The sequence below is a fragment of the Dromiciops gliroides genome, chromosome 2 (assembly GCF_019393635.1).
Source record: "Dromiciops gliroides isolate mDroGli1 chromosome 2, mDroGli1.pri, whole genome shotgun sequence".
In the NCBI taxonomy this organism is placed as follows: Eukaryota; Metazoa; Chordata; class Mammalia; order Microbiotheria; family Microbiotheriidae; genus Dromiciops; species Dromiciops gliroides.
Genome location: NC_057862.1, coordinates 434,001,556 through 434,023,153, shown reverse-complemented (window position 1 = coordinate 434,023,153; position 21,598 = coordinate 434,001,556). Strand labels below are relative to the sequence as shown.

General features: G+C 39.9%; 1 protein-coding gene across 1 annotated transcript; it reads left to right on the top strand.

Annotated features, from left to right (window-relative positions):
• Window positions 1-5,373: 5,373 nt before the first annotated feature.
• LCN8 (lipocalin 8) lies at window positions 5,374-12,993 on the top strand. Its single transcript, XM_043986257.1, has 7 exons — window positions 5,374-5,578; window positions 6,745-6,881; window positions 8,399-8,469; window positions 10,672-10,776; window positions 11,361-11,462; window positions 11,585-11,610; window positions 12,800-12,993. Exons 1-7 carry the CDS (start codon window positions 5,486-5,488, stop codon window positions 12,809-12,811), a joined length of 546 nt encoding a protein of 181 aa, XP_043842192.1. The 5' UTR covers window positions 5,374-5,485; the 3' UTR covers window positions 12,812-12,993.
• The last annotated feature ends 8,605 nt before the right edge of the window (window positions 12,994-21,598 follow it).

Genomic DNA, 21,598 nt, shown 5'->3' with positions numbered 1-21,598 from the left:
CAATGTGCTGAAACCTGGACCATATCCCTAATGTAATCAGTCCTGAGTGGGAGTATGTCTTCATTCTTGGCTCAAGGTTCTCTTGGATAAGCTTCTCTGACCTTTGTGTCCTGAGAGAAGGGCCCCCACATAGCAGGAATCTCTCCTCTTGCATTAGCATAGACAGATACAGTCTTTTAGTGCTGGGCTGGACCACTCAGGGTGGGGAGAAAATATGGGAAGCATTATCTGGACTGGGGGCTGGGGTTATCTACTTCTTGACATTCCTAGTATTGAGCAAAATTATGAATTAGGCAAAATCAGTCTGTAGGAGCTTCCAACCTGCCCTTTCATTGTCCTCTTTTAGGCATCTTCCCTAAATTAAGTGTTCCCTGATCTTCAGTCCTCTCGGCCTGTCCTCCGTAGTAGCTTCACTCTCTAGCACCCAGGTATTTTCTTGGCTATGCTCCCTACCCATGCAGCTTCCCCCGATTTCTATCATATCTCCACAGTGCCCCAGGGTAATTATCAAGTAATATGATCAGTTAATAGGGCCTGGTAGTCTTTTTTTTTTTTGTGAGGCAATTGGGGTTAAGTGACTTGCCCAGGGTCACACAGCTAGTAAGGGTTAAGTGTCTGAGGCCAGATTTGAACTCAGGTCCTCCTGAATCCAGGGCTGGTGCTCTATCCACTGAGCCACCTAGCTGCCCCTGGGCCTGGTAGTCTTATGAGAAAAGGGTAGGGGCTACTTGCTATTAACATGCATGAATTGAACAGGAGCCTTAAGGAGACCATTGTTTCAACTTTGTTTACTAACACATTAGTGACTGGAAAGGTGTGATTTTCAGAGAAAAAGTGAAGGAGATGCCATGCATAGCAGAGCCATTTTGGGACAAAAGGAACCTTAAGCAGTCCATGAAATCACACTGCTTTGTCAGCCAGATATTCTCACCTACAGGGCCAGTCCTATCTCTGGTCTAAAGATTCCTCTCTGGCCTGAGGAACTGAGATTTGGTTTGGGTGAGGGCAAAATCAGAGACAGTGACACTGAGACTTCCCTTTACCCTCCTTCTTCATCTCTTTCACAAACTATGAGTTGAAAAAAAAGCTACTACACAAATTCAGGATTAGGATAACTATGGCTAAACAATAATTTGTGTAAAAAGATAGGGAATTTTCATCTCAATGTGGATCAATATTCATCAGTCAATCTATCAACAAACATTTATTGAATGCCTACTGTGTGCCAGCAGCTATGCTGGGTTTTAGGGATGCAAAGACAAAAGTTAAACAGTCCCTCTCCTTGAGGAGCTTACAATCTACCTGGAGGAGACCACGTGTACGTATTTACGTATTTAATGTCTACAAAATAGATTCAAGATAATTCTGCATGAGGTGCTAGTAGCTGAGGACACCAGGAGAGGCTTCATGTAGAAGGGGGTGCTTGGGCTGTCTTTTTTTTTTTTTTTTTTTTTTTGCGGGACAATTGGGATTAAGTGACTTGCCCAGGGTCACACAGCTAGTAAATGTTAAGTGTCTGAGGCTGGATTTGAACTCAGGTCCTCCTGAATCTAGGGCCGGTGCTCTATCCACTGCACTACCTAGCTGCCCCTTGAGATGAGTCTTGAAGGAAACTAGGAAGCCTAAGAGGCAGAGGTGAAAAGTGAATGTATCCTGGGCCTGGCAGTACAGACTGTGCAAAGGCACAAAGATGGGAGATAGAGTAATATCTATGAGGAACGGTAGGAAGGTAGGTTTGGTTGGACACTAGTTTATGTGAAGGGAAGTAATGTGTAATAGATCTGGAAAGTTACTGTGACTAAGCCAAAAATAATGTTTGCCAATGGAAACTCAGTGGTAGGGAAGTCAGGAGAGAATTGAACTCTGCAAGGCTAATCCTGGGAGCAGCTCCTTTCCCGGGTCCAAACTATAGTCTAGAGAACACTGAATGAATTGAAATTAAGATTGAACAAACATTAATTTAGCACCTGGAATGTGCAAAGTATTGTGCTTGGTCATAGAACAGAAAAAATGAGACTCAGTCTTTGCCCTCAAGGATCATACAGTCTGGTAGAAGAAAACTATAACCAAAATTATAGAATGCAGGAAGTGTCTAGAAAAAGACCATAAAGTGCTGGTAGAGTTGAGGGGAGAGATCATTCCAGGTGTGGGTTTTTTTTGGGGGGGGGGCGGAGAATCAGGGAAGGTTTTGTGGAAGATGTGACTAAACAGTCTTGAAGGAGGCAAAGAACTTTAATAATTGATAGTGATGGTGGGGAGGCAGGATGTGAGCAAAGGGATGGAAGTAGGGGAAATCAGGATAAATTCTTGGAATTGTGAGCTTTCTATGCTACAACAGAAAAAATGGGAGTAGGCGGGAGAAAAGGCTGGAAAGGTAGGTTAGAAACTACTGAAAACATTGTTAATGGTGATGATGACAGTGGTGAAGATGACATCCCGGGTGGAGGAATTTGGACTTATTTCTTCATTAAGAGAGAAACATGTTAGGGTCAGATTTACACAGGGGCCAGAAGATACACAAGGGAAGGATTTGGATGCCTGTAGGAGAGTGAAACAGATGGAATGAAATGAAATCATCTGTCAGTGACCAAGTACCTTCTGTGAGCATGATGCTGCACTGGACACATTGGGAGACGTGAAGCTCGTGCAGGAACAAAACTTAATTTTTGTTGCTCTTACTCCTGTGAGATCGTTGTTACTAAATAAATAAATTGAGATTCAACCCATGTCTGTCTTATCTCTTTTGTGGTCCCCAAATCTACAAAAGTGGCCAAAGTCCAGAAAAATATATCAAACATATGGAAATAGGAGCCATGATTTACCCAACTGTGTGTGTGTGTCTGTGTGTGTGTGTGTGTGTGTGTGTGTGTGAGAGAGAGAGAGAGAGAGAGAGAGAGAGAGAGAGAGAGAGAGAGAGAGAGACCATGTGTGTGAAGAGAACTTTTCTCTTTGTTTGGAAGTGTTTATTTGACAATAGGAAGGAGGTAGTTGACTAAAATCCACGTAGCCTGTTCACTGAAAAGGAGCTGGCTTTTTCGGCTCTGTTGAAGAAGAGGGCAATGGGTATGGGTTGGTTGTGATAGATAGCATAGTTTTATAAATATATCTGCTAAATTTGATGATCCTTTGCCCCTTTTTATTAAAATGTCCTATTTTTTAAACTGATTTTGAAGGTTATGTTTTTCCTTTGAGAAGCATATTATATTGGAAGAAGGGTAGGGAGGTCTCAGAAGTTAGTTGAAAGGCAGTGTGGGGGACTTGTCTAACTGTATTATAGACAGAAGGCTTTCCTCTACCTATCCTTGTCCTCCCACTCCCTCCTGCCCAGAGTATACTGAAGTTTGTTTGCTTTTGCTATAATCCCACCTCTTAAATAACCTCACTGTCCTCTCAATTAAAATGAGAGATCAAAAGCACTTTGGAGGGATCACACTCCATTACCCTTCCCCTCCAACTATTAGAAGGAGTTGCCGTGGCCAGAGACCAAAACATAGGACCCCACTGCCTCTGAAGAACCAAAGGTGAGGATTGCCCAGAGGATCATGGGAAGGGCCTATAAGAGTTTGAGCAGTGCTACAACTTGGACACACTCCAAAGATCAGAAGTAAATTATTTCAATGAGGAATTGTATGACAGTAGGAGAAGCTAGGTTGGTTGTGTGTTGAGGGTGGGGGGGTGACAGAAGAATGGCCAGAGGCACCTTTCGAGATGGGGGATGTGAGATGGGATTTCCAGCATGTTTGGTGGGCCTTCTATAGTTAACTTTTGGGAGGACATGGATGGGAAGGACGTGGGCAGATATGTAGAGATTAGGAACTGTATCATTAGAGATAACTCCCAAATCTGTGAGAGCATAGATGCTTTTTTTTTTTTTTGGCAGGGCAATGGGGGTTAAGTGACTTGCCCAGAGTCACACAGCTAGTAAGTGTCAAGTGTCTGAGGCAAAATTTGAACTTAGGTCCTCCTGAATCCAGGACCAGTGCTTTATTTACTGTGCCACCTAGCTGCCCCCCATAGATGCTTTTGAGTATAGAAATGACTTTGGGAGTGTTCTTCATGGTTCTCTCACCCATGCCTCTCTATCTTTCTTCTTTTACTTTTAGAAGGAGCTGCTATGGTCAAAGAATTTATCACCATGTGGCTGAACTGCTGGTACTGAGCCCTTCTGTGTGGTTGAGGTATAGGATAGCTGATGGACAACTAGCATGCTTCATTGATATTCTTAGGAGAATGGAGAGAAGACCCCTGGCACTTTGGGTGGACCCCCTGGAGTGAACCCATGGGAGGACATGGATAAGAGTTGCAATGATGAACAGACATGGGCAGATGGTAACCTTCAGCCTTGGCAGGAATGTCCACATTGGTGACATCACAGAAGATCCTCTCCAATATTTAGAAGGATCGTGTGTGCCCATGTAAAGGTGGTTCACAAGTTGCATTTGCCCTTCTTTCTCCCTTTCCCCCTATCTCAACTAAAGGAGAAATACATTTCCACTTTGGAATAAAAGAAAAATAGCTTTTCTGGAGGCAAGAGAGGGGATAGAAAGTGAGGAAAGGGAAAAGGAGACGAGTCTGAAGCTTTAGGGATGCAGAAAGCAAAGAGATCCATTTGCTTTCTGAACCATTTTGCTATCAGCCTGGACATTATTATTGGGAGTCCTAGTTATGTAGAAGAACTGATTATAGTCTGTTCTTTGTCTCAAGGATTTTACAGGGATGAGTGATCAATACCCTGACTTTTGCCCTCAGGGCCCTGTATGTTCTAATTAAGCCTTTGGGAACAGGTGGTAACAAAATCAGGCCACCTCCAGGACTGTGTCTGAAACTATGCCTGTAATTAGATGAGTATCCTGACTCTAAAGAGTGTGATCAGAATGGGACAGCGGGATAATGAATAGCATAGGTTTGATTTTTACTCTAAACGCTTCACTCTCCTGCTTCTTTGTCCAGATTGCATAGTCTAAAAGCACAGAATAAGGGGCTCCAAAAGAAGCCATAGCTAGGACTATATTTGTCCCAAACTGTGCCCCCTCCCCCAAATACTTAGTACATGTACTTATGTACATGTTGTCTCCCCTAATAGAATGTAAGCCCTTTGAGGATGAATTACTGTGTTCCCAGCTCCTAGTACAGTATAAATGCTTATTGATTGATTGATTGATTTTGAGGACATCACACTTCTAGGAGTTATAATAATAACTCCTGGGCAAAGGAGATTCTCCCCATGGCAGATGGTGTTCTTCAGCCCGGAATGCCAACACCCATTTTGGTAGGTGTGGGTCCAAATCTGATTGAGCTCTACCTGTTGGGAAAATTTAGTTAGCTCTGACCTATGGCCAAGATTTGCTTAGTGAGCTCTTTGCAGCTATTGCATAACAATCTCATGCAGAAGAGTATAAATTCAGGGACTGCAAGGCACCTGTGACTCTTCCTTCCTTCAGACATCATTGGTTCCTGAGGCTGCTTGGGGCAGACAGCAGAGAGAATGAAGACCATTCTGCTAAGTATTCTCCTAGGGATGCTCATCATATTAAAGGCACAAGCAGTGTTCCCTAAAGAGAAATTTGATTTAGTAAAGGTAATGTATGTTTTCTACTTTGGGGGTGAATATCAAGGCTATAGTCAGTGGGGGAGAGGGAGAGACTTGGTTAAGGTTTGCCCAGGGTGGGCAGTCACTCAGCAGTAGTGGGAACCTTCTCTGCCATCCCAGAATTCCCTCCCAGACAGAACCCTTGTGGCTTTTGAGACCTGTCCTGCTCAGGTATCACTTCAAGGGGAGGAAGACAAAGGCGATCATAACCTGGAAATGAATTTTATACTTGGGACAGAGAATCTCCAGGAAAATAGTACCTACTGAAAGGTTCTGGTGGATGGCGATTCAGGAGCTCCTCCATTATGTATTATTGCTCTTCTCTGTATTAGGACAGGCACATTTAGGGAAGTCTTTCTTTCTTTCTTTTTTTTTTTTGGAGACAATTGGGATTAAGTGACTTGCCCAGGGTCAGAGAGCTAGTAAATGTCAAGTATCTAAGGCTGGATTTGAACTCAGGAACTCCTGACTTCAGGGTAGGTGCTATATCTACTGCACCACCTACCTGCCCTTGGGGGAAATCTAATTTTCCTAGAAGACATTCTGGCTGTGGTTTGCCAAACTCATCTTTCATCCACTCAGACTTGGGTACATTTTTTTATGTGGGGGTACAAAGATAATATTCTCATGACCTTAAAGGGAAAGCTTTGGGGTACAGAGGAAGAGAACACTGGTATGGGAGTCAGAAGATTAAGGTTCACATTCTAGCTTTTCAACGTTTTCTCTGAGTGACTTTAACAAAATTCTATAACTGCTTAGCCTCAGTTTCCTCATATGTAAATTGAAGGGCTTGTTCTAGATGACTTTTGACGTCCCTTCTAGCTCTAAATGCATGGGATTAAGAATAAGGTACTATTTATAATAGAAAACAAGTGGAAAAGACTGTCCTCAACATCTGGGGAATGGCTGAATAAAATGTGTTGCATAAAAATAAGGGAATAATACAGTGATCCCAATATTCCTTCTCATGTTTAGAAAGAGGCTCCCTGTTGCTTTTATCTAGAACATAGTCATGATGTGTACAGTCATTCCTGCCTCAACAAGAAATGCCAATAGGACTCATGGGATCTATACCTGTGAACTGCAGAATTGTCTTCCCTGCACTCTCCAGGGGGAAAAGAATGGGCTTCTTCCACATGAGCTGTTCCCTTCAGTTTTCAGGCTTCTGGTATGAAGTTGGAATATCCTCCAGTTCTGACATGTTCTTGAAGCAAAAAGGTATCAAGAGGTTGGGAGCTGCAATTGTGACACCAATGGAAAATAATATAAGAGTGAAAACTATTTACGACAAGTAAGTGTTGACAATGGAGTCTCACCCTGATGATTGGTTTATGATAGCAATGCTCTCTCTGGCTAGTTGTTTTAATGAAATGTCAACTTCCTTACTATAGACAATGAGGAGAAAATGAGTCTGAGACATTGTGCAAGACAATTTTAATGGATTAAGAAATCAAGAATGCTTCTAATCGAATGCAAGTCAATCTATTATTGTCCATTAGGAGAAATAGCTTCTGAATTCAGATTTGGGTGCTGTTTTTAACTGATTTCCATTGGACTCTCTGTCCAGCACCTTTCATAGGGGGATTCTTCTCTCTTCTCCATACTATAATTGTAGCTTGGTCCTAAGTTTCCTGAAAAGTGTGTAAACTTTCTCAGTCGTGCATTCTACTTTCTTACTCCTTTAGTTAAGTAAGGTTTCATGCTATAATGGAAAGGACACTGGCCTTGAAATGAGGGAAGGCCAGGCTTGAATCCTAGTTCTGCGAACTGTGGAGGGCTTTACTTACCCACTTTTTTAGTTCACTTTTCTCATCTGTAAAATGGAAATAATAATACTTGCAATAACTGACAGGATTGTGGTAAGATACTTTCTAAATTTTATATTGCTGTACAAATGTGAACAATTAGTAATATCTCATATTTTCTAAAACATTTGAGCTACTCTCTTTTGTTCCTTCTAACTTTCCTTCACTGTAGCCTGAATATTTATTTTCTTCTATTTGATCCCTTTTTTCTTAGTCTCAGAGACATCTTAGGTCTCTTTGATGACATAGCCAGGCCTCTTATATCCAGTCACAATAAGCTACCAGCCTATAAATCGTTATTTATTTATTTATTTTTTTAGTGAGGCAATTGGGGTTAAGTGACTTGCCCAGGGTCACACAGCTAGTAAGTGTTAAGTGTCTGAGGCCGGATTTGAACCCAGGTACTCCTGACTCCAGGGCCGGTGCTCTATCTACTGCGCCACCTAGCTGCTCCTAATCGTTATTAAATAGTACATATAGTATGTATACATATACACACATCTGTCCTTAGTATAGTTGCTGGCACCTAATAGACACTTGATAAATGTTTGCTAATTGACTGACATGTAAGATTTCATTCATTCAAATACAAAAAGGGGGAGACACTTTGCTATAACTCCTTCTTACTGAACTCTCTTATTCCTCATCTTCTACCACAAAGCCCTTGCTTGGACAATGAACTTATTCTCCCTGGAATCTGACAAAGGGAAATGAGAGTCAAAGCCCTGTTATGCCACAGTGATCACAGGACATGAAGGTTGGACTGTGGTAACCTCCGTAGGTAGCTTACCTGGCCCTGAGTGGCTCCCTGGCCTGTTAGGCTAGCTATTTCTGAAGGTTTTTGCCTAAGCATTTAGCAGAGATATCCTTGCTCTGAATCTTCAGTGGACTTGTCTTGGGAGGGTGGCTATGAAAGGATCAAAAGGGACAGTGTTGGGAGGGATTCTTTTGGGAGATTTTCTGGGAGAAGAATTGGTCTGACAGCTATTCTGTTGCCCTCTAGATCACGAGAGTGTGTTAAGGAAACTATTTTGGGCAAAAAAGTGGACATTCCAGGGAAGTTTGTATTTTCTGGTAAGTACCATCAATAATCATGGGGACTTGCTTGGTCTCAGGAGGGTGGTTTGGTTCGACATTCTCGTGATATTGCATCAGGGTTCACAGCTGAGGCTCTGACCTTTTTATTTATTAGCTCCAGAGGCCCCATTCTATCCTATGAAACTCCACCCAATCATTTCCTCTGAAGATAACAATCTGACTACTTGATCTTGTCATATCCCATTAAGAGTGTAGTTCTAGATCTGGAAGAGTCCTGAAAAGACATTTAGTTCATTTTCCACTCCTCCCCTTTTTACACATGGAGAAACTGAGACCCAGAGAAGGGAACTTTTCCTAGTAATAGGACAACTTACCAGTAGTAAGCCTCAGAGGCAGGATTTGAACTCACATACTCTGACTGCAAAGTCAGTTCTCTTTCCACTATATCATGTTGCCTTTTATGCTCTGGAAAACCTCAGGCCCTTTGTTCTGTTTTTCCATTTCACTTGTCTCTCTGTGACCCCACTTGGGGTTTACCTGACAAAGATTCTGGAGTGGTTTACCATTTCCTTCTCCAGTTCATTTTACAGATGAGGAGATTGAGGTAAATAGGATTAAGTGACTTGCCCAGGCTCACACAGTTAGTAAGTGTCTGAGGCCATATTTGAACTCAGGAAGATGAATCTTCCTGATTCCAGGCCCAGAACTCTATCCACTGTACCACCTAGCTTCCTGTTTCTATATTAGTCATGTTGTAAAACAAAACAAAAAACAATAATAAGCAAGAAACATAAAGTGAAAAAGTATGTTTTAATCTGCATGTAGTTCATTAGTTCTCTCAGTGGAGGTGGATTGTATTTTTCATCATGGTTCTTTTGGAATTATCTTGGATCATTGTATTGATCAGAGTAGTTAAGTCTTTCATAGTTGATCATCATTACAATATTACTGCTTCTGCATCACTTCACTTTTCCATATGCTACTTCAATATAGATGTACACATATACATGCATGTGAATATACACATGTATGTATATATGTACATACCTATATAGGCACATGTACATACATATATATGTGTGTGTGTGTGTGTGTGTATGTGTCCTTTCACATAACCTTACCAGAAAGTTTGTCCTCATTAGACTCTTCATTTTTCTAAGGCTTCTAGGTGGGGTGGATAAAGCACTGGCCCTGGATTCAGACACTTGACACTTACTAGCTGTGTGACCCTGGGCAAGTCACTTAACCCTCAATGCCCCACCAAAAAAAAATAGCTACAGCAGCCATGGCCTGGGGTAGGAAGTGACTGGTAGAATGTCAAGCCTGGTTACTTGGGGTGAGAGGTCCCCATACTTTGTAATGAGCTCAGCTGCTTTAGAGACACAGGAAAAACAAGAGGAGAGCATTCCACCACTTTTTTTTTCTTAAATTGCTGAATTTTATTTTGAGAAAAGAGAGAAACAAAACAAACTAATAAAAAACAAAAGTTAATTTCTGGAAAGCAATGAAACCAAACAACACAAAAGAGTGATTGCACAAGCAACTTTATTATTAACTGCTTATTGAAAGGCAAGAAGGCTGTGTTTTAGTTTTAACAAGGTAACTAGTAATGTCACTCACGTTTCACCTGGGTTTGATAGCATTTTAAGATGGTCTTTATTTATAGAGTTGTAACCAGAAAGTCTAGAACTCTTTCATCTATGCTTCTATCATTCTGTATTGCTTTAGGTCTTCCTGTGTATTTTTGAATTCTTCATAAATCTCTCTATACAGAATAACAATATTCCTTTATATGCATATGCGACAATTTATTTCCAGCTTCCACCCCCATTATATACAATGCTCCTTTGGATATTTTATATGCATAGACTTTTTCTTCTTATTAGTTCCTTATTTAGGGTATAAAACTGAGAGAGGGTTCACTGGGTCAGAAAGTATGAGCATTTTTGAAAATTTTGAGTAGGAACATATTTTATAACTTTTTATTGTATATTGTTTTATTGTATAGTCCCTTATTGCTTCCCAAACCAAACAAGCCAATTCATAGTTTCACCAGCAGTGAATTAGTATGCTTCATTTCACATAGCCCTACCACCATTGAACATTTTCACCTTTTACCACCTTTGTCAGTTTGATGCATCTCTCCTCTCACCATACATTGTCTAAATTGTTTGCTTTGTTTTCAGCTCAGTTATTTCAAATATTAAAGGATAGTATTTCTTTTGTTTTCTTTTACAGGGTCTAGAGAAGCATATGTGATAGAGACAGACTATAAGACTTATGCCATAATAAATGTTTCCATCCTAAGGAAAGGGATGAAGCTTAATATCCTGGAGCTTTTCAGTACGTGCTGGGACCAAAAAGCTGGAGTCAGAGGGATTTTGACCTGAAGGAAGCAAAGTGGCTGTGGGAGATCTGAGAAAAATCAATTAAAAGCAGAAAGATCAGTCTGTGCCCAAGGAAGCTGAGCCTTCAATCAGTCTCAAACATAGATTTCCATGGATTGGGAAGGGGGGAATGTAGCACAAATAGCTTTCTTCACTTGTAAGATCAGCTCTTAACTCCTCAGATCTGAGTTTTATACTTGCTGTTCCCCAAACACTTAACCTTCCTTTTTTTGTACTCCAGAAGGGAGGGGGAGAATTAGTGGCCACCATTTTGGGAAGCCAATGGGGTTTTGCGTACAAGCAACACTGATACAGTTTCTGATGGAGAGGGATTACTGCCAGTCCTTGCTTCATGATTAGCCCAGTTTCCAGGATGATAATTTCTTTTAACATCCTACCACTGGGAACATTGACTCCTTAGCATTATGATTCCTTTTTTCCTCCTTCTGTAAGAAATTTTCCCATTCCCTGTTCTTTGCAATTCTTAAATGGTTCCCAAATTCCAAGTAAACCCATCTACTTTGTATACTTTGCTTATAGGTCGAAATCTGAAGAACACTGATGAAGGTTTGAAGAGATTAAGAGAAATAAGTGAAAAAGTTGGGATCTCCAGGGATAATGCATTCATGTTGATCTATGATGGTAAAAACACTTCTATCTTTCCTGGGGGAAGAATCATCCTACTCTGAAACATTGGAGTCTTTCTAGACTCTGGAACCCCTTCACCCTCTCTGGTTCTCACTGACTTTTCTTTCTTTTCTTAGATACATGTGTGAAGATGCTTAAGAAGGTAAATCCCTTTTTATCACTGTTGTTCATTGAAATCAATAGCATGAGAGATATGACTTCTGTAGCCCAAGATGCCGGTACCATAGTGACACGACATAACTACTTGGCATTTGACGAACAGAGTTTTTCTTCTTTTTTCTGTCTTTTGTCCTATATATGACAAAGAACAAAACATAAGGAGAAAATGTGCTAACCCTGACAATGTTGAGGTATTCTTAGGAATAACTTTGAAAAATGTCTGGGGGACATACTCTGCTCTTTAAAGGAATTTATGGCCAACAAGTATGGCTTCTGATAAAGTAGAACAGGTGGAGCAGTGCTTGGATTTGGAAGAAAGGGAGAGGTGGGATCTATTCCATTTATATTTGGGGAAGTATGAAACCTTTCTTCCATCTGTTACCTTTTGCTCATGGGCAAACCATCTTACTTTATTATCTCCTTCATCATAACAATTGTCCAGGAGGTATACACTCATATTCTACTAGTCTCCTGAGTTCATTGAGGGCAGTGAGAGGATGCTCTAGAAAGGTAGCAGAGGAGGGTTATTTTTTTCCTAGGAGGCACATCAGATATTTATCCTATTCTGAAGGTAGGATTTGGTCTCTGTGGCATTTGTTCTCAATTCTGTTCTTCAGTAGTGATCCACACTAGGGATCTCTTTAAGATCCTTAAAATAACCCAAACCAATTTTTATTTGCCTGCTCTGAGCATGTCAGAAAGAGGGTACTATTTGTTTTCTAACACCTCTACCTTCTAGTGAACAGGCCCAGACATTTTGGTTGTCTACACAAACACCAAGTAACAGGCAGTCAGAAAATTTCTCTCTAAAAACACCAGAATAAATTATCTTAAGCCAGCATTCCAGAAACGTAGAGCATTTGTACATCTACCCCCATTTTAATGGGTTTAGTCTTATTTGTCCTTGTGTAGGTTGAGTAGAGAGGAGAATTCAAAGGTTGTTTCCAGGGGAGGATAATTAGTTCTAATATAAATCTTTAGTGTTCCCTGGGAAGGGGATTATTACCAAAATGTAATTAGAAAATAGTTGTGTCACTTTCATGTCTCTTATAGTTTGATAAAGTTTCCTCAATGATATATACTATTTTCACACTGACAGATACATATTAACTTCAGTCCAAAGTTGTTTGTACATGCAAAACATAATTCCTTTTCTCCTTTCTGTGTTGCAGGATAATTTGTAGAGGAGCGTATTTTGGTTACCAGTAGAGAAAGTTATCTGTCCAAGGATTCACAGACCTGATGGTCCTTCTTTTTCTCCTTTTCCACCATTCCATCCATCCTCTCTTTCCATATGCTCAATCTCTGTTGTGGGGTTAGTCAAAAATTCCTTTCTCAATGGTGAATAAATTTATATTACAAACTGCTCTGTTGTGTGCTGTATGTCTTCTGGGTAGGGGTTGGAAGCCATTCTTGGGGTCCAGATTTAATGACCACAGGATGATCATTAACCTTCATGGGAAAGTCTCTAGAGAACAATGATTTTGCTTGTTCATTAAAGTGATAGTGTGAGCAATGAAGCATTACCATGATCCAAATAACTATTTTGTTCCCAAACTGCAGAGCTATTGAGCTGATGGAACTGCCATATTGGTTACTATCTTGTGTTATTCCTCTTTTTGCATGTCTCTGTTCTGGGCCTTGTAAATAGAAAATTTGTAATCATGTTACACTAAAAGAAGAAAAAAAAATCCATAGAGTTAGAATTCTGGAACTTTTACATTCATTTGGTAGTATCACAGTTCCCTCTATACTTAAAAAAGCTCTCATGTCCATTTATATAGCTAAAAAAGCAAGCCAAGGCTAGATCTCCCCTGGACACTATTGGGGGGGGGAAAGCCCACAGTAGAGTTGTCATACTAGGGGCTTAGTAGACCTAGTCAGATGTTTAAAGAGAGCAATCCAATGACGTGTTGAAAATGGAGATGCCCCCAAAGGTGTAGGTAGCTAGATGGTGCAGTTTTGGGTTTGGAGTCAGAAAAACTTGAATCCAAATTTTGCTTCAGATACTTAATGGTTGTGTAGACCTAAGGCAAGTCAAGTAACCTCATAGCTTCAGTTTGCTCATCTGTAAAATAGCAATGATGATAGTACCAACATTATAGCACTATTGTGAGGATCAAATGAAATACTATTGGATATATAAAGTAATTTATAATCCTTAAAGTGCTATATAGATGCTAGCTAGTATTAGCTAAAATGAACCAAAAGGCAGGTGTGCTTCATGAGAATGAAAGGATTTGTCTCTTTCCAGCAATATTTTCAGAGAACCGAATCAATCATAGTATCATATCTAAAGCTGGAAGGGACCTTAGAGTTCATCCAATCCATGCCCTCATTTTACAGCCCAGAAGACAGTCTTGGCAGAGAGGTTAGGTGACCCTTGCCTGTGGCCATACAACTAGCAAGGTCTCATTTGGTTCCAGATCCTGTTCCCCTCTGCACCTTCACTATACCAAGCTGCTTTAGGTAGCTAGACTAGAGGATACATGAAAATGGTTAGTAGGTCTTCTATTTCCTCTCTATCATTTCTCATAATTCTATGACTGTTCAGTGCAGTGTTCTGCATGCTAAAGAAAATCAGTAATGCTTGGTCTTTGAATGCTTCTATGTTTTTTATTTAATACTCCCCCCCCCAAGTACTTGTGGCAGCTGAGGTCAGATGGATAGAGCAGCAGAGAGAATTTTTAGATGGGATAAAACCAAGTCCAACCAGAAGTCAGAACTAATTTTGAGAAGAGACAGGAGATGAAATAAAACACTTTGAAGTTCCATTACTGAAGTTTTACTAGTCCTTAATCAGAGTATTTCACTTTCATTTAGATTAAGGACATGCATTATGTTAGCACAAGTAGGTAGGAACCCCTGGAATCTCACCTGAGAGAAAGGTCAGGACAATTGGACAAACTTGGTGAAAATGCTTTCATAGGTTTGCAACAAGATACCACAAAAATTGGTCATATAGTGCCAACAACAGCAATGCTCTCCTCATTGAAGAGGCACATTTAGTTGGGAGTTTGAGGTCCTCTTTTTGATGTCTGAATCAAGAGAGAGTTATCATGTGGTTTGGTGCATTGGAAAACTACTAGACTATAACATCTTGGAACATGAATGAATGAATGAAAAAATGAAGCATTTATTAAACTCTTACAAGCAAAGCACTGAACTAAACTCTGACAAATAGAAAAGTAAGATAGTCCATGCTTTTCAAGGCTCTCCCATTCTGATGGGGGAAGCAACATATAAGGAAGGTTTTAGCTGTAAGTCTTAGGAAAGGTCCCATGCTCCTTAAGATGCAGTGGCAAAGCAGATGTCATGCTTCTTCTTTAAGGTCCCCATTAAAAATCCCAATGATACCAATTTCTGATGCTGACCCATTTGACAATGCCAAGGACTTTGGTGATATTTCTTTTCTTGGTCATCAATATTTGTGACTGTAGCACCTTTGGGAATAATTATCAGTCTGCATTCCCCTAATAACAAAATCCTACTCTGATTGCTTATTAAAGTGTGGATATGACTGTTCTCAAATGCCAGTGAGGGTAAGTTCTGACAATTGTTCCATAATGGAGGAAGCCCTGAGGATAACCTGGTAACAGATAGAGTCTGTTATCTGGGAACCAATGCAGCTAAGTCTAAAGAAGATGCTAGGTGGCAGCTGATGATGAATTTTTTTTGAAAATGAAACAAAGAAAAAGTTAAAAATGGTTCCCTACCCTTCTAGCTCTCCTCTATTCCTGCAATGACAATAGTGAAGTGGTGGAAAATGAAGACACTAAGAATCATTATTTTTAGATCATCTATAAATAACTATTTTATTGATGCATTTTGATTTAACACAGCACACAAACCTAAATCTATGACATACTTCCTGAAAACAAGTGAGAAAAATAATAATAAAGAACTGTTTGTTGAATGGTTAGTGAATGGTGCTACCTTGTGCTGTCTATTGTGTATAACATGAGTTTTATTGTTGTTTGATGTTGTCTTTTTCAAGTGAGGTTTTATTTTTTTAATGAACAAAAGTACATTTTCTTTCCTTCCCACCTCTTACCCCATGGGGAGGTGGTAGTGGTGAAGAAAAATGCACTACGATAAATGTGTATGGTCAAGCAAAACAAATTCCCTTATGGTCCATGATTTAAAAAAAGTTTCATTCTGTACCTTGAATCTGTCACCTCACTGTCATAAGTGGACAGCTTGTTCCATTGTTGGTCCTCTGGAATCATGGATGGTCACTATATCGATTATATTTCTTACAGTTTTCTAAATTCTTTGTCTTTACAATGTTATTGTTGTATAAATTTTTTCATTTATTTAATTCATCTTATTAGACACCATATGGCGGGCACTGTGATAAGTACTGTACAAATATTGCCTTACTTAATCCTCACAACAACCCTACGAAGCAGATGCTGTTATTTCCCTCATTTTACAGTTGAGGAAACTCAGACAGACAGAGGGCAAGTGAGATAGATACACAGTAATAGAAAATTTAACTGGACCTGGTGATTGATTAGTTTTGTGAGAAGGAGATATAAAAGATATCTGCTATGTGGAAAACCTGATGACTCAAGCTATGTCATGTCATTGTTACTAATGTCTATATTGGAGGGGAGGTAATTTGGGACACAGGAAATGTTGGTACAGAAGAATGATGATTACATGGTGATTACTTGCTTTTATGTGCTCTGTGTTCTAATTAGATTGAGCTACTTGGTGTTCCCCATTAAAAATTCCATCTCTCTCCTCTTGTGCTTTCTCACAGGCTGCCCCTTATTCCTGGAATGCTCTGCTTCCTCACCTCTTGGAATCCCTATCTCCCTTTAAGCCTGAGTTCAAATGTCATCAATACAATGTTTAGTTTCACTGCTTGGGTTGCCTGTGCCCTCACACCTCCATTACTTATCTGTGGACCTATAGTTTGCTGCCTCCCATACAAAGTTATACAAAGAATACAAAGTTATTGAGGACAAAGACTTTTTTTTGGTCTTTGTATCCTTAGCACTATGCAAGATGCCTGAAACACTGTAGGCAATAATTTATGCTTGTTGAATTGTTGAATGTTTAAACAGGTAATAATAAGTCTTGGATACTGAGGCTCTGAGACACTTATTCAGGAGACCCAAAGCTGTCCATCGGGCTGAAGGCTAACTAGGCTGACTTCATAGCTGTGTCTAGGGCAAGCCTTTGAAACTAGAAAGGAACTAGAGGAATTGAAGTCCCTGCCACTAGTTCCAGGGATGAGCTATTGCATTGGGAAATCCCTGATGTTACTAAGGTCTGATTTTGTCAGGATTCCTATATCTTCAGGAATGATGTTATTCTTACATTTAGCTTAGCAGCTCAACTTTCAACTCAAGTCTTCCTCACTCCAGGTCCAAACCTTTAAGTCTGCTTCGCTTTCTCACCTTAGACACTTACTATCTGTGTGACCCTTGGCAAGTCACTTAACCCCAATTGTCTTAAAACATCTGGGACCATCTCCAGTTGTCCTGATATATATCCTGCCACTGGACTTACATGGCTCTGGAGGAGAGAGGGAGGTTGGTGACCTTGCACAACCTTCCTTCATTTAAATCCATTTCACTGCAAGTCATGACATCACCTTGATGTCATGGTCCTCTTTGGGAACAAAGGACAAACAACAGCTATGCTGTTGTGGAAAGCATTATTTTTTGGGTATAGACTGAGCTAGGTGGCTATCAAGATCCTTTCCAACTCTGAATGTATATGTGACATCAGATTAAAGTTGTTGTTACGTGTATTTCCCAGCTTCTTTTATATTTTATGTGGAAAGCCAGTGTGGCATAGTGGGTAGAAAGCTAGACTTGAAGTCAAGAAGACTTGGGTTCAAGATGTACTCCTGACATCTATTGACTGTGTAACTTTGGATGGTGAGTCACTTGACCTCTTAGTGCTCTAGGCCATTTTGTATAAGTTTTAGAGGAGGTGCCAACCTGCACTGGTAGAGGGAATTTTTTCATGTGGGGGTCCATGATATTAATTACATCTCAGATTCAATTCTTAGCATCTCTCTCATTCTTTATGTGTTCATTCCAACCCTTAGAATTTTGTCATAATTATTTACTTAGGAAAGAACTCTTTATTTGACAAAAATTGTTGGTAAAACTGGAAAGTAGTTTGGTAGAAATTAGGCATAGACCAATATCTTGCACCATATTTTACATTAAATTCAAGATATATATATGACTTTAATATTAAAGATCATACTATAAAATATTAGAAGATAAGCAGATAATACACCTTTCACAACTGAGTATGTGTATTCTTTTTTTTTTTTTGGTGGGGCAATGAGGGTTAAGTGACTTGTCCAGGGTCATACAGCTAGTGTCAAGTGTCTGACGTTGGATTTGAACTCAGGTCCTCCTGAATCCAAAGCCAATGCTTTATCTGCTATGCCACCTAGCTGCCCCCGCCCCCGCCCGAGTATGTGTATTCTTAACCAAAAAAGGGATAAAGTAATTATAAAAGATAAAATAGATAACATTGATTATATGAAACTGAAAAGCTTCAGTACAAAATTAATGCATCTGGAATAAGAGGGGAAACAGTTGAATGGGAGAAAAAATTGTTGTATCAAAGAACTGTGTCATAAACACACATTCTTTGACTTGAACACCTATCCTGTTAAGGGGTGAGTCTACTTTTGCTTTTTTCTCATGTCCTACAAGTACTTAGGGACCCCTCAAATTCTTCTGTGTGCTAAGGTTACTGATTTGGCAATGAACCGAAAACAATAGACATCTTGCCCTTGTGATTCATAAACTTAAAAGGATCCTGGAGTTTAATAGAGTAGAAAGAGTTCAAATTGTTTTTGTGCATCCAGTCAAGCCCATAGAGTTCTCAGTGTGCTGAACCTGGACCATAATACTGATGTAATCAGCACTGAGCCTGATATTCAAGGCCCTCCATTGAGTCAGCTACCATTTACCTTTCCAGCCTTGTTTCAAAACTTCAAACCTTTGGTACTCCATGCTCTTCTAAGTTGAAACATAGACAATTATCTCCTATTTCAAAACTTCTGCTCATGCTATGACCTTCCCCCCATCTTTGTTGTCATCCTATACTCCCTTAAGGCACAACTCAAATGCTGTCTCCTCTGGGAAGCCTTCCTGGTTCCTCTAATTAGAAATGATACTTGTGTGCAAAATATTTTTAGCGGCTCTTTTCATGGTGACAAAAAATTGGAAATTGAGAGGGTGCCCATCATTTGGGGAATGGCTAAGTTATAGCACATGAAAGTATAGATACTATTGTGCCATAAGAAATAGTGAAGGGAATGTTTCAGAAAAACCTGGGAAAACTTGTATGACTGATACAAAGAGAAAGGAGCAGACCCAGGAGAACAATTTATACAATAACAATATTGTAAAGATAAACAATTTCAAAAGACTTAGGAACTTTGATGAACACAATGACCAATCACGGAGCCAAAGGACCCTGTAAATTATTTAGTTTCTTTTCTCTTCTTTTCTTTTTGTCTTTATTTTTTTTTTTTTTGCGGGGCAATGAGGGTTAAGTGACTTGCCCAGGGTCACACAGCTAGTAGGTATCAAGTGTCTGAGGCCAAATTTGAACTCAGGTCCTTCTGAATCCAGGGCTGGTGCTTTTTTGCTTTTTCCACTGAACCACCTAGCTGCCTCAGGACCCTGTAAATTAAACATGTTGCTTATCTCCAGAGAGTGAGTGAGTGAGTGAGTGAGTGTGTGTGTGTGTGTGTGTGTGTGTGTGAGAGAGAGAGAGAGAGAGAGAGAGAGAGAGAGAGAGAGAGAGAGAGAGGAGAAGAAGAAGAAGAAGAAGGAGGAGGAGGAGGAGGAGGAGGAGGGAGGGAAGAAAGAGAGAGAAAGAGAGAGAGAGAGAGAGAGAGAGAGAGAGAGAGAGAGAGAGAGAGAGAGCTAGCTGATGGACTCAGAGTACAAAGTGTATTTTCTTTTTCCTTCCTTCCTTCCTTCCTTCCTTCCTTCCTTCCTTCCTTCCTTCCTTGGACATGATTAATGAGAGAATTTGTCTTGCTTAAGTATACATATTTATAATGAGTTCTGTTTTTTCTTTCCTTCTCAATGGGTAAGGGAGGGGAGATGGAACTGAAAATAAAATTGGATTTAAAAAGTGATACTCATTTAACTTTATTGCACTTTGTACTTCTCTTATTCAAGTACTAAATCTAATTTGTACTAGGTTTATCTGTATTTGTGTATACCTTAAGCTCCTTGATTGCAGGGATCATAATCTTATTTATATTTATGTTTATATTCTGTGTTGCCTTTAGCTTAGTGTATTGCATGTAATAGGATCTTTTTTTTTTCCTTAAGGGAAGGTTTATGGAGAATGTTGGTGAACTGGAGATGTTCCAGGATATTAACAAATGCATATAGATGAAGAAGTTGAATGGAAGCATGGCCTTATTCCTGCTTCAAAGATACCTCTTTGACCTATTTTTGTACTCAAGGAACAGCTTATAATAATAACAACTCATATTTATTTAATTTCTTTTGGGTTACAAAGTACTTTTCATACATGATCTCATCTGGTCATCACAACAGCTCTTTGGGTGGACTAGGTGCCATTTTCTCCCCCCGCCCCCCATTTTACAGGTAAAGAAAAGAAGGCTAAGAAAGAATGAGTGACTTGCCCAGGATCGCACAGTTAGTAAGTGTTTGGGGGGAGATTATAATCCTGGTTTTCCTAACTCCAGGTTCAACCCTATAAGTCTACTTCGCCATGTTGTTGTGGAAAGCATTATTTTCTGGGTATAGGCTGCACTAGGTGGCTATCAAGGTCCTTTCTAATTCTGAAATTCTGTGATTCTGAGCCAGCAGATAATAGTGAAAAGAATGCTGGACTCTGGAAGTCAGGAGAGTCAAGAAATCTGGGTTCAAATCCCACTTTAGACATTAACCAGTTCTTGCACCATGGTGAACTTCCTTAATTGCTCATAGTTTCAGTTTCTTCAGTTCAAATTCTAGGATCATACTAGCCATAATACCTAGCTCAAGGAGTGTTTTGGAAGTATTTTCCATATATTAGGAATCTGCCTTAGAGATCTAGTTACTCCTTCTAGGCATGTGCCTTTCACATGGCAAGTACTCAACAAACCTTTTTGAATGATTGAATCTTTTATACTAGTGTGGACTACTTAGAGTCTAGAGTTAGTAGGAAGGAAATTAGCATTTATTAGGTGCCTACTATGTGCGAGGTATTATACTAAGTGCTTTACAAATATTATCCCATTTAATCCTCACAACAACAACCCTAGAAGGTAGGTGCTGTTATTTCCCTCATTTTACAGTTGAGGAAACTGAGACAGACAGAGGTTAAATGACTTGTCCAGGGTCACACAACTATTAAGACAGGCTGGCCTTGAACTGTGGTTTTCCTGACTTCAGGCTCAGCACTTTATCTACTAAGCCACTTGACTATGTTATCTGATAAGTGTAAACTATCTATATCCATCAATCTATATCTATTATCATAATAGAATAAGAAAGGGAGTCACCAGGCTCTTCTAGATATATGGCTAGTCTTATAACCCTGGGCTTCTCTATTATCTGCTAAGGGCTTGAGAACTCAACTCTCGGAGAGTCCTTGATTCAGTTAAATGTCAGCACTACTGGAGCTGCCCTTTGTCTTGCTTCTTCACCCCCTTCACATGACTCTATTGCCACATATAGTACCCACTCTCTAGCTGAAGCAGCAAGGTACCTTGAGGGAGAGAGAGAAGAACAAACATGGCAGATAAGTTAGACCATTATCTCCCCATAAACCCTGATGGAGATAGCTCAGGACCTTGAAACCAAGAGTCTTGGGAGTATCAATGCTTCCAACACAATGGCTATAGTCATCATCTTGGGAAACAGCTGTTGTAGAGCTACAGCCTAGCAACTGCTCCTGCATGTGCTATAGCCACAGCTGTTGAAGGCAATTCAACAGAAAGGAAAATTCTTGCT

Excerpts from the sequence above, each read along its gene's own strand:
- LCN8 (XM_043986257.1), top strand. The coding sequence starts at position 5,486 with ATGAAGACCATTCTGCTAAGTATTCTCCTAGGGATGCTCATCATATTA. Across the intron at positions 5,579-6,744 it reads AGAAATTTGATTTAGTAAAG|TTTTCAGGCTTCTGGTATGA; the intron begins GTAATGTATGTT and ends TGTTCCCTTCAG. Across the intron at positions 10,777-11,360 it reads TAATATCCTGGAGCTTTTCA|GTCGAAATCTGAAGAACACT; the intron begins GTACGTGCTGGG and ends CTTTGCTTATAG.